The 16,637-nt window shown below is 35.4% G+C and overlaps 1 protein-coding gene and 1 pseudogene across 1 annotated transcript; one reads left to right on the top strand and one right to left on the bottom strand.

Annotated features, from left to right (window-relative positions):
- The window catches only part of LOC124355989, an 86,567-nt pseudogene extending 75,694 nt beyond the window's left edge, over nucleotides 1-10,873 (top strand).
- A 1,044-nt stretch (nucleotides 10,874-11,917) lies between these two features.
- LOC124355990 (mucin-1-like) lies at nucleotides 11,918-12,307 on the bottom strand. Its single transcript, XM_046807136.1, has one exon. It carries the CDS (start codon nucleotides 12,305-12,307, stop codon nucleotides 11,918-11,920), a length of 390 nt encoding a protein of 129 aa, XP_046663092.1.
- Between the last annotated feature and the right edge of the window lie 4,330 nt (nucleotides 12,308-16,637).

Genomic DNA, 16,637 nt, shown 5'->3' on the forward strand with positions numbered 1-16,637 from the left:
AATAGTATGTTCTCAGTTTCATAAAAACTTGTATATACAAAACAGTGTAAAAACAATAGTCGTAACTAATTTCAAAATAAATAGAATAATTTAAATGTAAAAAATGCGTTTAAATGTATTAAGCGTTTATTTATTCAAGGAATATAAAAATACTTCACTTTGCAAAATAATGAAATAATAAACTATTTTAAATATTAATCTACAATATTAATTATACAAACAATACACAAACAAAAAACTTGTAAATATGAAATACAGACCCATTCACAACATTCTCATTTTACTTCGGTCCAAAATTATTTATTTCTCTTCCCAGTTCATTACAAAAAAAAAATAGTTTAAAACGTTATAAAGTTCTTTAAAAGAGCTATTTTGACGGTAGAGTTTTTTTTGTATACAGGAGGGCCTGGGATGGATCCCACTTAATTCGAAAAATAGAATAATTTTATCACTACAATTTCGTTTACAAAGTAGGTTTAAATATATGAAGCGTATACTTTTCTTCTTTTTCTTTCTGAAATTTTCTTTTTTACATTAGTCGAAAATGATTTAATTCTCTTTCCAATATATTAGAAATTAAAATAGTTTAGAGTTAACTAATATTTTGAAGATAATTTCAAGAGCTAGAGCTGTATAGTCTACAGAAGACTTGGATAGATCCCGACGTGAGGCAGTAGGTCTAATCACTTCTTATGCTTTTATTATTATTATTATCTGCTGCTTTATCTAAACCTTTTAAGTAATACGACGTATATGTAAATATATATACGGGTATATATATATACGGGTATATATATATATATATTATATATATATATATATATATATATATAATATATATATATTAAGTTCAATCGTGTCAAAATAAGTTTCAATGCAATTCTACTCAAATCATAAAATGCAATGACTCTATCGTTCTTAGCAAGAAGTAAATTCTTATTTTTTTCCTTAGAGGAGAAAGTATTTTAGATTGGTTTAGTTAAAACCGTCTATGTTAGTTTTTTTTGCTGATAGCTTATTTACTCCTGTGTTCAAAAAAATTGCTACAACTTTTATCTGGGTGTCCTGATAATGTTACATGAAGAGACTTGAGGTGAAAGTATATTGTTAGATTAAAGATGAGAGAAAACTCCAAAGTGTAGTTAGCAGGAACCCTTTTCTTTGATTTACTTAGTTCATTGACAAGACTCAAGTTTAGCAAGTCAGCTGAAAGCAACAAGTATAGCTGGGCTGATTAAAGCCAAGAGCAGCTCACACAGCTCCCCACGTCATATACTGTGAGCAACCGGTAGTCCCGGCCCCAGAGGCATATCCTTCCGCTTAGTCTTCCTGAGCTCTTACTTTACCTTCTCGATTCATGCCTTTCAGGTCGCCCACAATTGTCGGTTGCTGTTATTGAATCTTAGACTTGGACTTGCGTCATGAGTACTATTATATTGTGTTGATATTTTTACTAAGAACTTTATTATTCAGAATTCTATTATTTCACTCAGTTTCTCTGAAGAGCATTTTGAGCCAAGTTGACCCTGGTACTTTGTTCCAGATCCAGTTATAGAATAGCGTTTTGAAATGTCCTGAACTTTGTTCTGTAACCTTCCAAAATTCATTGGTTTGGTTGGCATATATACCGTTATAAAAAACTATTTCGTTCACGTTATACATTTTACAAAACAATATTAATAGATACCCAGTTTAGAAATATTAAGCGTAATACAAAGGCTAAAAACCCTTTTTGTTACATCTGGAAGCAATGAATTTATTTTGAGAACACGACTAACCTAAAAAAACCACCAAACCTAATCAGAGTTACGTCATGTATGGTTGCAAATTCTGTTACATCTAAGATAGTCAATGAGAGTGTTCATATAAGTCAGGTGACTTCTCATGGTGCTGCAGCATTTTACTTCACTTTTAGTATTTATTGAATTACGAAGTAAAGAGATAAAAGGCCAAAATAAATAAATTATAACTGAAAAACATTTCACTATGGACGATAATTCAGGAAGTAATCCTACTCCATGTTTATACAAACTCGCAAGGAAAATATTGAACTAATATGAATGAAATTGTAAAAAAAATCTTAAAGTAGAATTAAACTTTTCCACAAATACTAAGGTTTTGGTGAATTAACGATGTATACAATATTTACCGACTTTATTTTGTGTATTTTATTCAGTGTTGTTCATAAATTAGAGGTGGTGTTTAAAATTATATACACATATGGTATACTGAATATTGAAAAGCAAGATTATATCTAGTATGGGCACCGGTAATGAGAATAATAGGGAGGATAAGGAGTACAAATTTGCAGTGGCCTGAAAATACTATATTTAATATAATAACTTAGAACGTAATCACAACTTAGATTATTGCAATGTGCCAAACGAGCTGTGACAACCAATTTGTCTAGTTGGTTGTAAGAAAGGAACAGAATAATCAAAATTCCTATCACATAGTAATTGTATTGAATAGAGAGAATTTTGTATTATTTGTTTTTAAATTATATAAATTTTTATTCTACAATGAATTAATTTGGTGTCTTAAGACTACTATAATTACGGTACTTTATATCTCAATTCAACACTCCCAACAGAGCGTGTAGAATTGCACTCTAATCTCTCAAAGCTCGTTGTTTGCTTTTTTGTGTTACCGCGTCTTGTGCTGAATTAATTATACTCAGTATTCATCAGAGAGACAGTACCTAGTGTTTGTGAAGACTATTTATATCTTTTGCCATACACGTTGCATCACTTATACGACTTGACAAGCATATTCTTGTGGTTAAAATCAGTTTGGTTGTAAAGAATACTGTAATTACGGTAGTTTAAATCTCAATTACGCATTACGGACAGAGCGTGCAGAATTTCACTCTAATCCTCTCCAAGCTTGTTCCTTGCTTACTTGTGTTACCGCGTTTGTGCTAAATAAATTATACACCCAGACACAAGTGCAGATCAGAGAAATATTATCTAGTTCTTGCAAAGACTACTTATATCTATGTCATACAGATTGCATCAGTTTATAGCGTGGCATGAGTTCGTCGCTGGATAACATTTCTGTAGCAAACCTTCTTTTCCTGTAAGTTTTGTATTTTAAGAGTGCATTTAAATTGACTCGATTTACATCGAACTTGCCCAAATATTTTATGTTTCTTGCTCAGTTCCAGACTGACAGGATATACAAATTAAAACTGTGTACTAAAATGGTTGTATGATTAAGGTCTCCAGTCTCAGGAGTAATAGTCCAAGTAAAGACACTCCACGAAGGTCTGTAGGATGTGCCCCTAAGGTCCAGTATCTAAGACCACGATTGTTTTAAACTGTTTATTCATTAAATAATAAATCACGTTTATGTGGAAGGTCTCATGTTTACTTAAAACCGCAAGATTTACACGGAAAGTATATCAGAGACCAGAAAGAAACTTTGAACCAAGTACCAATATAGAAACATAATCAGATGCAAAAACTATGTTAAAAAAATTAATTCAAGGAGCATCGGTTCTTATTTGTTATACCAATCATTAAACCCAAGTCTCATTATCAGCTATGCCTTAAATGAAAAAAATTCCTACAATGGATATTGTGAAGGAGCTGAGGTAATTGTCAACTTATAGCCCAATGTGGGTTTTATTATCATCATGTATGACGATTTTTCAGGAAGCCTGTGATACGGACTGAATGGAGCTTGCACTAAAGTAGGGCTCAGGCAGGCAGTCTCAGTATACTTCTAAGGTTTCCTAATCTCGAAGTATCTAAGTGTACATCTCGAATATGGATCTGAAGTTCCAGGTGAAGATGGATCTGTCAAACATGGGAAGAGAGAGAAAGTGAAAGAGGAAAGAAGAAAGAAGAAAGAATATTTGGCGATGTTATATTTTTCTACTACCTTCTACGGATACATAAACTGCCTGAAGATGGAAACTTTTCTCACAAATACTAGTAGAAGGACAATAACATCTCGTGCCGAGCTCTCTTTCGCGACATGCTAAGAAATAAACAGCCCTACTGAATGATTTTCTACAACTTTTCAAAGGTTATAAAAGGAAGCGAGATGATCTTTTGTATGAAAGGCTTTTTATATATCATGTATACAAAATCAAATAGACAGTAATTGACCCACTTACAGGTAAAAGAATAAAAATATAAATGATCCGTATTGGTTCGGATGATGGGTGGAGAACTATTAATATATTTCTCCATAATTAATATTGGACATAACAGTTCAGGAAATTATGTCATCACTATAGATATAAAAAGATACGGAGTTCGTAACTCTTCGAGTTACTGCTAAGCACCAGTCTAAAAACTAATTTGAAGTTTAGTGTTTATAGTAACTTTATAGCCCAGAAGGTGCAGGTCGATATATTTCAAACGATTAGTCATTGCTAAGCAATGGAGGAAATTATTTTGTAAGTAGATCGACCCCTATTAAATAGCCTTGCTAATAATAAAATTTTTTATCTTTCTTATATATTATATGTGTATACCATTTTAGACAAGTCTTTGGAGGGTACACAAATTCACAAAACGGAATATGTGTTCTATCACCGTTTGATATATGTCCATGAGCTGCTAATTTGGCACCAGCGTGACAGCCAGCAATATTCCTCAAAAGTAATTTTACTGGACGGAATTTATCGAGTGTAGCGCCTAGCAAAAAAAACTTTAGGAAGTAATTTGTATTTATAATGAATTAAAGTATATCATATTTTACAAAGCTTTGAATATTTTTTATTTATTCCGTATCTCTTACAATTTCTCTTGAATTTCTATAATTCTTAGACAATCAGAACAAAATAAACTGTCCAAAGGTCTCGTAATGTACAGGCCCCAATGAAATTAATCCAAGGAAATGGCTTGTGTACATGAAAAATATTTAGTACTAAATAGTCATCAATAAAAGCTAACGAGGATAATTTTTTTGACCACCATGAAAATAGATAAATTTAAAAATTATTAAAATATACTTTGGAAAATACAGTCAAACATTTAAGTATTGATGTTTGTTTAATTTACCGTGTAGTAATATATCTAACGAAGATATTTAAAATTAATTTTAAGTTTTATTATATTAATAAAATGAATACTAAAGATTCGCTTGTTTTCTTAAAGATTATAGATGTTGTATGGGTATTTTTTAAGCCAAACAAATTAATAGTGAATATAAAAATAAAAGTCCACACAAGGAAAGCGTTCATAGAGACAGTACAGTCGCTGAAGCATACTTTCCTCTTATTCCAAAGAACAACCTTTGTATAACAATTCATGTCACCATCTACACGACTACGCTGCTTCCTTTTACATGCCATTCATGAACCCAGCCAAGTTATTACCAGCCTTACATTACACCTTTGTATCCCCATACCTTTAATGTAGAGCAGTTTAGACTAGAATAAAAGTTACTTTAAGCACACTTTTCACGGAAACAAATGGCTGTAAAATTTTTTGCGTGTTTCGATATTTCTGACTTAAACTTACTGGTAGTTGGTTATAACCATAGTCACATGATCATTACACGGCTTACAAAACGAAGAAGGGCTCGTCGAAGTATCGTCATCATCATCATCGTCAGACCGTTTCCGTTCTCACGGGTCGTCGTACACAGCCTCCTCCACTTTAGTCTATCGTTCCAGGTCTCCTCTTCATCCACCTGTATTTTCTGTAGTCCCCTTCTCTCTATGTCTTTCCACACTTGGTCCTCCCATCTTCCTCTCGGTCTTCCTCTTTGGTCTTCTTCCTCCTTCTCCTTCTCCAGTGCTATTCTAGGCATTCTATTATCTCCCATCCTCTTCACATGCCCCATCCACTGTATTCTTCTTCCTTCCATTGTCTCTTGCAGTGAAACTACCTTCAATCTTTCTCTAGTTATTTCGTTCCTTATTCTATCTCTTTCTTGTAGTCTTCTCTATCCCTCTTAAAAATCTCATTTCTGCAGCTTGCAATCTGCTTAAATCATTTTTAGTCCACGTCCACGTCTCTGCTCCATATAATAAAATTGGTTGGAAATAAGATTTATACATCAATACTTTTGATTCTTTCCCAATGTTCCAACTCCACACAATCTTCTTTACCATATTGAAAAACTTTCCACTCTTCCATATTCTGTTTCCTATCTCTTCTCTTATTGTGCCCCTATCTGTTATGATACTTCCTAAATAACAGAATTCCTTCACCTTTTCAAGTCTTTTTCCTTCAACTAACACGTCTTTGTTATTTCCATCCCTTCTCTCTACTTTCATTATTTTACATTTTTGTATGTTCATCTCTAAACCATATTTCTTCGCCACTTTTGCCCATTTGTTTAACTCTCGTTCTAACTCTTCTTCCCTATTTTCCCATATCATTATGTCATCCGCATATGCTATTGTCTTAAGTTCTTCTGCTCCTCTGTTTCCTTGTACTTCTAGAATAATTTCATCCATTATAATATTGAAAAGGAAAGGTGACAATATGCTTCCCTGCCTTACTCCTCTCTCTGTTTTAAAAGTATCTGTATATTTTTTCCACCCCCCCCCCCCCCCACCCCCCCCCCCCCCCACCCCCCCCCCCCCCCACCCCCCCCCCCCCCCACCCCCCCCCCCCCCCACCCCCCCCCCCCCCCAATTCGTCTTTTATTGGAACGAATATAGTTTGAATGTAAAAAGGACACAAAAAAAAACAACTTATTTCGTAAGGATTCGTGGAATAAAAGAATATTGAACCCTTTAAACGAGAATAACTCAGTAATAAAATATTTTAAGGACATATTATATGAAACCCAATAACTTTTAGGAACATTATTATATTGATACATACAATTGAATCACATTACCAAATTTATTTTACTAGTTCACTGCTTAATTATAATATTATAAAACTATGATAAAGCATTACTGAGTGTTAAACAACAATTTAATGTTTCACTATTAGCGTACATTCTAACAACTATCATAAACCTATTGTTATATAGTTCATGACATTTTATATACAATTAAATTTAGTATGATTTTCTAATTTAATAAACTTTGCAAACATTTATGAAACAAAAATATGTCCCATTATATCTCTATTGACTGTGTGCCAGTATAATTATTAAACATTTTATTTCTCTTTCAACTTTCTTATTAGCACCAATTATTGTGCAAAAGTTTATCTTGTTTGTCAAAACATAAAATTTAAATAAAATTTTAGTAACAATATTTTTATTGGAACTGTTGCTTACTGAGGATTAGTTTAAAAGTTATATATATATATATATATATATATATATATATATATATATATACAGTGTCACTATATATATATATAATATATATATATATATATATATATATATATATGTTTAGAACCTCAGCACTTGCTGGTCCAGGAGCGTAAATCGTGCGTACCTTGTTGGTCATCGCGCCTCATGCTGGTCCGGGCCTTGAACGTGTTGGTCCGGACCCGCAAGTTACGAGGCTCTGTATAGAGCGTGTAACATCCTGGACCAAGAAGTGCTGCTTGCCTGTAAAGTTCATTTGATTGTACAGTAGCTCGCCTAGCGTGAGTATAACGAACTAAATACTCGAATGAGGGGAAATCCCCCACCATTCTCGGACCAAGATTTGCCGGGTTTCTGTACAGGGCATACTGTCGAACATTGAATAAAGTGCTTTTTCAAATCAAATCAAATCAGTCTTTATTGCCTTTTAACAGCATACAATATTGTATAGAAGCAGTCTGTATTAGCCAATGTATTAGCCTATCTACTCATTCACACACAATTATACATACAAAAAGTTCCTCATCCAGACAAACATGCAATGGCTAATCGGATCCTGTTAAAACGTGTTTCGATTTTAATTGTCTATTTACGGGCGGCTTTCCATGAACTCACATACCGTGTCAAAAGCACCTGACACCAATAGGCATTGAAGACGAGATTTAAATTTTTTGGTACTGCCAATGTTTTAAGATCCTCAGAGAGCCTATTAATCAACCTAACACCAGCCTGCGATGGCAAATTATGAGACGCCACCGTTCGATGTGGTTGACTGCGATAGTTGTCCCTGCCTCTTGTCTCATACTGGTGAATGTTCCTTCCCTGAGCCAATGTGCTCTTTGATTTACAGAACACAGCCACCTCGAAGATGTAGAGGCAGGGCAAGGTCAGTAAACCAAGCTCCCTGAAGGCATCCCTGCACGACTCTCTTCTCTTTAATTTTGAAATGATTCGTACACAGTTTGTTGTTTGCACAGCTGCCCCAGAGTCTTACTCCATATGCAAGGTGCGGATAAACAAGGGCAAAATAAGCCATTCTCAGGATGTCGTGAGAACAGTGTTTTGCCAGATTCCGCAAAGCATACAAACCTGAAGTTACTCTGGAACAAACACTTTCAACATGATTGTCCCAGGTCAGACCTCGATCTAGGTACATCCCTAGGAATTTGATGGAGTCAGATTCCTCTAAGAGTTTGTCATCTACCAGGACAGCAGGTCGTGCACTACCTTCACGCTGTCTCAGACAAAAATCAATTGTGTTTGATTTTGAGCTGTTTGTTTTCAAATTGATTTCCGAAAAAATTGGATGCATGAATTCACTGTGACAAATAAATTAATTTCAAGCTTCTGCAAAGAATTTGCAGTAACGCAGAGAGTCGTATCGTCAGCATATTGAATCACCTTTCCATTCTGGACCGATGAGTTTAAATTGTTAACGTAAATAGTAAAAAGCACTGGCCCATGGATCGATCCATGAGGGACGCCATTTGCCATTTTCAATTTTCCTGACATGGCATTTGAGATCTGCACGCACTGGTCTCTATCCTTATGTAGGACGAGATCCACCTGTGTGGTAGACCCCGTATTCTTCATGTCGCTAACTGATGCATCAGTGTCAAAAGCCTTAGAAAGATCGAGAAATATGCTGAGCACCTTATCCCGTCTCTCAAAACCATCGACAACAATATCCACAAGACTTGAAACCGCATCAATTGTTGATTTGTTTTTATGGAAGCCGAATTTTTCAGGACACAGTATGTCAAATCTTTCCAGAAAACTTTGTAGTTCATTCAAAAATGCCTTTTCAAAGATTTTGCTGAAAATTGGCAAGATTGCGATTGGGCGGTAATTTTTGGTTTGATGAGGATCTTCTTTCTTAAAAGTCGGGGCAATTTTTGCTGTTTTCAAATCATCCAGGTAAACTCCAGATAGAAATGAGGAGTTTACCACTTTTTTAGTGGAGTCAAGATACGCTTGGAGCATTTTTTGACTAGCCACATGGACATACCACTGTTGTTACAAGATTTCTTTTAATTTATTTTTTGCACAATACCAGCCATCTCAGCCTCATCGACAGGGGTCAAGATCATAGACGATACCGGTTCTCTACCAAGGTTGCGGGAGAGGGTTTCAGTGAAGCACTCATCACACGAACCAACTGAGGCAAAATACTTGTTAAATTTGTCAGCAATTTTTTGAGGATCATCTATCTATAAGTTGGTTTTCAACGAGCAGTAAACATTGTTTTGATTTTTGTATTGGATGTTCTCGTTTTACGGATTAATTTTCCATGCTGTTTTTGAAAAGTTCTCGGTATTCTTTAATAGTTTGTTTAATTCATAGGCTTTAGCAGCTTTTATAACTTTCTTATATATTCTTCTATAATTTTTGAAAAATCTTTGAAAATTTTCGTTGTTTGTATTAATAAAAATTGAGTGATAAAATTTGAGTTTTTCACGAGATGTGAGAATACCTTGTGTAACCCAAGTATTCTTATGTCGCTTACTGCGTACTTCAAATTTTCTGTAAGGACATGAAATATTTAAATAATAGAGAAAGCGTTCATTAAAAGCAGTGTAAACTTTATTTGGACACTGAATGTTATTTAAAAAATTCCAACTTTCTCGCTTAAGGTGATAAATTAACTCGTTAATATTTTGAGGGTTTAGAGCTCTTTGGACCGTATTTTCTGCAAGCCTAGTCACCGGATCAAGTCCATTAATCAATCTCCTGAGCGAAGTGATCAGAGATGGCAGGATTGAACACGACAACGTCAACTTTCGGGATGTTGGTGATAACGTTGTCGATGGTTGTACTCGTCGTGGCACATACTCGTGTAGGAGAGTTCACTGACCAATTTAGACCAAAAGATTGAAGAATATCACGCAGCCGCCGAGTGTGGGGGTCGGGGTGGTCCAGTGCGTTTATATTTAAATCGCCAATTAAGAGAAATAGTTGATTGTTTGAAAACAAAAATTGGTTAGCAGGCTCTCTGGTTTTCCAAAAAAGGATGAAATAAAACTTCGGTTGTTGTTTGGACGGTATATTTCAACAATATTAACTTTTTCGGATGAATTTAAATTTATATTAATACCAGCAGCCTCAAAATCAAATTCTAGAGTATGAATTACTTAATTTTTTTCAAATTTCAAGGGGATTTTTACAAAGATTGCCACACCACCTCCCTTAAAATTGGAACGAAGGAAAATATGTGCCAATTCATAATTTTGCATTTTTTTAAATGCTGATCGGTTGTAAAACAGTGTTCCGATATTACAATAATATCAGGTTTTCGCTCATCGCACATGAGGTCCAACTCTTCTAACTTATTGGTAGCGGATTGAGCATTTAGGTGAATAATTTTGAATTTCGAAATTTTATGAAAATTTTGAGTGGTTTCTGAAAACGTGTTCTGAATAAATAACGGGATCTGATACCCCTCTCTCGTTTTACATTCGTCATAGGCTCTTCGTTTTTTTTGACAGGAAAGCGTAATATTGTTTTCGTCAGGTTTTACAGGCGAAGTAGCTTTGATGAAGTGTCATGCTGCATGAGACGGTTCTGGGCAGGACTGGCGAGCGACTCACAGGTATCAGCAGCAGCAGGTGAGGCAGCGGGCACTAGGCAGTGTTAGAGACAACTCAGGCGCAGCAGGCGGTCCGACAGCAGCAACCAAGCCCTCCACTATCATTTCGACCAGCAGCTCTTTACCCGGCAATTGCAGATGCATGCCATCCGTGTGAACCAGTTTCTTCCGATATCATTGATATCGAGGAGCTTGAGGTTTGAGTGTCTCACGCATAGCTCCTCTATGTAGTAATTGGCGAGAATGGTCCGTTGGTTCACAGGATGGCTAACGAGCAGATCGTGAAGATAAGGGATCATTGCCAAGATGACATCGGCCGAACTCAGTCGAACGGTGACTCTTTCTTCCAGGCGATTATAGATGTTGTGTGACTCACCGGCAGCGATGTCGTTGGTTCTGGCGAGCAGGATGAAGCAGCTAGAGGGAGGCGAGGGGCTGCTGGACGTTACATTCAGGAGTTTGGCCCCAGGCTTACATATGCCAGTCACTTTGGCAGCCGATGAGACGCGGCGCTGCACAATGCGGGCCAGGAAACGGGTATTACTGTCACCCTCAATCACAACATTCCTGAAGGAAAGCAACTCTCTTTTAATTTTGCCTTTCAATTTTGGCCTTCTACCAGGAGAAGACTTTGGAGGAGGGTGTTGGCCGGATGGTTTACTATTGTTGCAGGTTATTGTACGGGGATATTTTTGTTGAGCTGCATTAGTGGTTGCGATGGTTTTGAGAATGGGTGGTTTTTCGTTTGTATTTTCGAGAGGTTCAAATCTATTGCTGGTCGTAATAGGAACATATTTTTTATTTTAACAGACAATCCAATCACCCGTCGCCTGAGAGTAGCCACAGGAACACCCCTGGACCTCCCTCTCGGCCCGTAGACATTCAATCTCTGCCTCGAGTACCTGAATAGTTGTCCTCAGATTGGTGACGAGGTCGCGAGTCTCGGAGCACTGTGAGACCTGACAGCAGGTGGTCACCGGTGGCTCGCACTGAACAGCGCAGTCTCTTACAGAAGCTCCCGCTGATACTCCGGACAGCGAAGATCTCGCAACAAAAATGTCATTTGTATACCGAAGAAGCCTTGTGTCCGATTCAATGGAATGATCGACAACCCTCATCAGATCGACATTGAGCTGCCTTATCTGCTCCTTTAATCTGCAGTTTTTTTGACGCAAGTTCGTCAGCATCAGAGGCTCCCGACGAGGCGACAGGCGTAGGCACTTCGAGTGAGTTTGTAGTAGCGAGCAGGTCAGGTTTTGTTGCAGCGACAGGGGTCGGTTTCTCTCCCGTAGACGCGTGGAACGCAGTAGTCTCGCCCGCCGGTGAACTGATCGATGTGGAGGATCTGGATGGAGTGGCGCTCAGCGCAGGGTCCGGGCCAGGCGTGGAGCAGGCAGGCGGCGAGTCAGATGCAGGCGGAGTAGGTGAAGCAGCGTCGGTCGCAGACCGAGTCCTGGACAGCGGTGACAAAAGCGAACGCATGGTGACTGGGTGTTCGCCGCTGTGTTTTTTATTGCAAACAGTCAGTGCCGTTATATTTGGATCAGTTTTAATCGATGCGCTGCAAATTTTTTCCGAGACATCGCCAAGATATGTAAAGAATACAGGGTTTCCCGGTTTTTGTTTTTTCTATTGTAAATTGCATATTTTTGTCAATAATAAATTAATGAATAAATAAATAAATAGATAAAATGAAAAGTCACGATTATTAAAAGAATCTAAGTAATAAATTTATAAGAAATAAAACTTATTAGATTAACAATAAAAACAGTTTCTCTACAGCAAAAAGGTGCTTCTGTCGGTGGGAATCGAACCAATGTGTACTGAGATGCTGTGCCGTGACCCCTACTGTTGCTGCCACGCAGGTAGACAAGATGTGGTAGTTACTTCTTGTTCATACGGCTCGTCGCTCTGTGGTTGTGTCAAAAATGGAGTTGCACAGTTGTATTGCAAGTCTAACCTTGCTATTTTTGCGACTAGGTTTAGGGCTAAAACTTACAGATAAATAAACTATCCAACTCACTGTAAGGCGTTATTTATCGGTAACTTAAAAGTGTTCTTCAGTAACTAATTCTAACAAAACTGTGACGTAAAACCTTGCAAAATTTCGTCTATGCCAGTGCCGCGCTCGTGTGTACTTTCTTGACAGTATGTATACTTTGATTATCAGTAGGATATTAATACGTACAGATTCGAAGACCCTAATGTTTCATTTTATAGAGCCTAAAAGTTAGTTTTGCTTTCAAAAATTATTTTTCAAAGTTTGTTATTTCACTTTTCATTCTTCATGTATATAAAACGAGTTCAGGTACATTAAATCAGGTATGCTGATCGTCTGATTTTAATTTCTAACATTCACTCTATTCGCAACAATTTGAGTGCGGAATTACTAAATATATACCTGTAAACTTATTTTATTTCAGTTTCCTTATTCTATACACCTATTGTTATATTCATACATGTATTTCTTATATATGTTACAACCTTTTATCATATGTACATGTTAAAAATTTTATTTCTGATGATAAATAGGCAGTTTATTAACCATATGAAATACCTTGGATAATTACCGGTTTCTCAGATCAATCTAGACCAGAAATTAGATGAGCTACCGTTTGTAAAGACAACCTTTCGACACTGCGTTGAAAACCCAATTTCAAATGGTCCTGACGTTTTAACAAAAAAATTAGTTCCTCAAAAATTTAGGTAATTACTGTAATAAAATCAATTACTCGAAAAATTAAAATATGTGGGAAAATATTTCAAAAGCCATGGATATAAACAAAGATAAAGAAAGGATTCCAATTAATTGATCATTTCAATCAAGGGTCAACGAAAGGTTAAAACTCTACGATGTAAAAGATGAAGCAGATTTATTCAAGAAATATTACGCGAACGTCGGGGACCGCCTAGCCCAGTTTTTCCTGTAACCTGGGTCGTCACGAAAGATACTGAGTACCTGGTGGACGCTTACTTCCGGGTAGAATCTATAACGGGCCCCGAACTCCAGCACGTATTCACGGATATGAAGGGCGGCTCGGCTCCCGGCAGTGATAACATTCTAGCTTAATTCCTTCAAATTTATTTGGCCTATTTAATTTTTCCCTTGCTTCATATAATAAATCAGAATATTAATGAGGGCATTTTCCCAATCACTTTCAAACTTGGAAAAGTAATCCCGTTTTATAAAGGGTAAAGTAATGATCATGATTTTGGGCGGACTTCCCAAGTACGTTCATTATTAACAGTAAATATTCATTAAATTTATCTAGAGTAATGAATGTGATTGAATGATAACATATAAAATATATCTTCTTACTGGCCGTTCTTGTATATGTTTATTCTTTACGCCTCTGAAACTACTAAGTTGTAACGTATTGACTGTTTACATTTCTTTCAGTGGCAATCCAAAATTTACCCAAAGAATTATATTGCTTGTTTTTTTACGGTTTTTAACTATTGAATTATGGTATAAGAGCACAATCATATTTTTAAATTTTTGCTATGACCAATTTTAAAACGGCGGTTACCCATCCAAGCAGCTGCCACGCTCGGCGTTGCTTGATCCCGAACCGTTACACTGTGCCATTGGCAAGAGGAAATGTTCGCTGCCACAACTATAAAAAAACTAAGGTTCCTATGGGCTAATGAAACAAATCATAGGATTTAGTTACAAATACTGCTTTATCTAAACAGTGGTTTGCAAGAAGACCTATAATATTTCGTGAAAAAATATCCGTATTGCTTTATAGTACCTTGAGAATGAAATTATGTTCAGATCAAATATTTCCCCCATATCTGAACTTCCTAGTTTAAATGAGGATAAATCACTATAATGGCCATAGTAGGATATTATTAGTATTTAGGAGAACATGATAATTTAGAAAACAAATTTTCCTAAACCAAGCATTTTTCAGACATAATATATTTGTATGTTAAACTTTTTTTATTTTAACCCCTAAATATATTTTAATGACAGGTGGATTTATTACCAAACAATACAAACTTGGAGATGAACTATTTCGATATATTTTAGCGTTATGCTCCTTATAAGTATAATGTGTATTTTTGTGCATTCAATAAATTAAGGGAAATCAAGTTATATGAAATTAAAGTTTAGTTTATCCGATTTCTATACAAATATTTCAATATATTTTAATTTTAGATTGTTTTGTTCAAACGCATTTATATAGTTAAAGGACGAAACAAACACGATAATAGCACTCAAGAATCAAGTACTTAATAAAACCAATATCCGTAAAAGATTTAAGGGTATCGTAGGGGTAACACGTTCACGGTCAAAATTTGTTCAAAGGACTTTTATAATTACTTTCTTAGAAAGAGGGCTGTAGGGTGACTTGAGCAAATTAGCAGTTCTACATCAATGAACCGCAGTTTACAGAAGTTGATAATAATGAAGCAATGGGGATTTCCAAAATGGTCATTCCAATGTATGTCCGCTATATTTTTCACTAGACCAGCGGATGTGTTTTGTTATGGGTGAGAGGCATTACGGTGCAGTAACCATATTAAATAAAACCAAAGTCGCAGTTATTTCCTGTGAACGATTCCCTTACGGGGAGATTTGTGTTCATGGAAGGTTTGTGAAATGGCCATATACTCATTTGATCTTTACATTCATGCAAACAATGTTTTGTATAAATAATTTACGGAGTGTTGAATGAGTAGACTGTAGAAAACAAACAACACATGGGCGTTACAATAAATATATCTATTTAAGATATAAAAACATCCTCACTACATGCACAGCACATAGAACGCCATTACGTTTTATTTAATACTTACTTATGTTAACGAAAGTGATGTATTGCATTTCTCAGTCAACATAATTTGTTTTAGATAAAATATATGTTAAGCGAAACGTACAACCTTTCCTATATGACTATATGACCATTCCTATCCAAAGGCGTATCCAGGAGGCTTTTGGGGTAACCCCCCTCCCCTTATTGATACAAACATTCAAAGTAGGCTTATATTTTAACTTACGTTAAACAGAATTTATACTCGTTGTCAAACAATGAATCACACTCGTAGTTCAGTTTTGTTTTTTATTTGTTTCGATATTTTAACTATAACAGCTGACATATAGTAAAACACAGGACTTGTGCTTTATAATTTTTCTCGGAATGATAAGTCCGTCTGCTACCTCTAGGGGTTGACAAAATATAATAAGACACTGTCGCTTATCAAAAGGTGTTTTATAGTTGACCAACATTTAAAAATCAAATAATGAACTTCAACCCTTTGGTAGTGACTTAAAACACACAAAAAGTTACGTAATAACCCATGTAATTTATTTTATACCATCTTTTAATCAAATATTTACAAAAACCATTATTCCACAAACAACGTAAAGAAATATCATGTTAATCATAATATTATTGTTATCATAATATCTGACTTAAAGTTCGTATATTTTTATTTACTTAAGTTTTTATTTAAATAAAAGAACATATTTTATTTACATCAAATTCCACAAACAATATATAAATAATAGACTAATATTAACAAAATATTATCATAAAGTAAATGTGAAACTCTTAATGATATCAAAATGAACTCGAGAACTTTATGCAAACAGTAAAAAGTCTTTCCGATCAGATAACTTTTGAGTTTTGAGGCATAAATAATGTAGGACTTAAGTAAACAATTAAATGTTTATAAATTTGTAAGTTCAATTTTTTAATTTTTATATAATTCTAGTTTCTATTTATGAAGCTTTGTTCTGGACTTTCAAACATGTGTTAGTTGTGGAAAGCAATATAACTGCAATAATAAATTAATTAATAAC

Source organism: Homalodisca vitripennis, chromosome 2, assembly GCF_021130785.1.
Source record: "Homalodisca vitripennis isolate AUS2020 chromosome 2, UT_GWSS_2.1, whole genome shotgun sequence".
Classification (NCBI taxonomy): Eukaryota; Metazoa; Arthropoda; class Insecta; order Hemiptera; family Cicadellidae; genus Homalodisca; species Homalodisca vitripennis.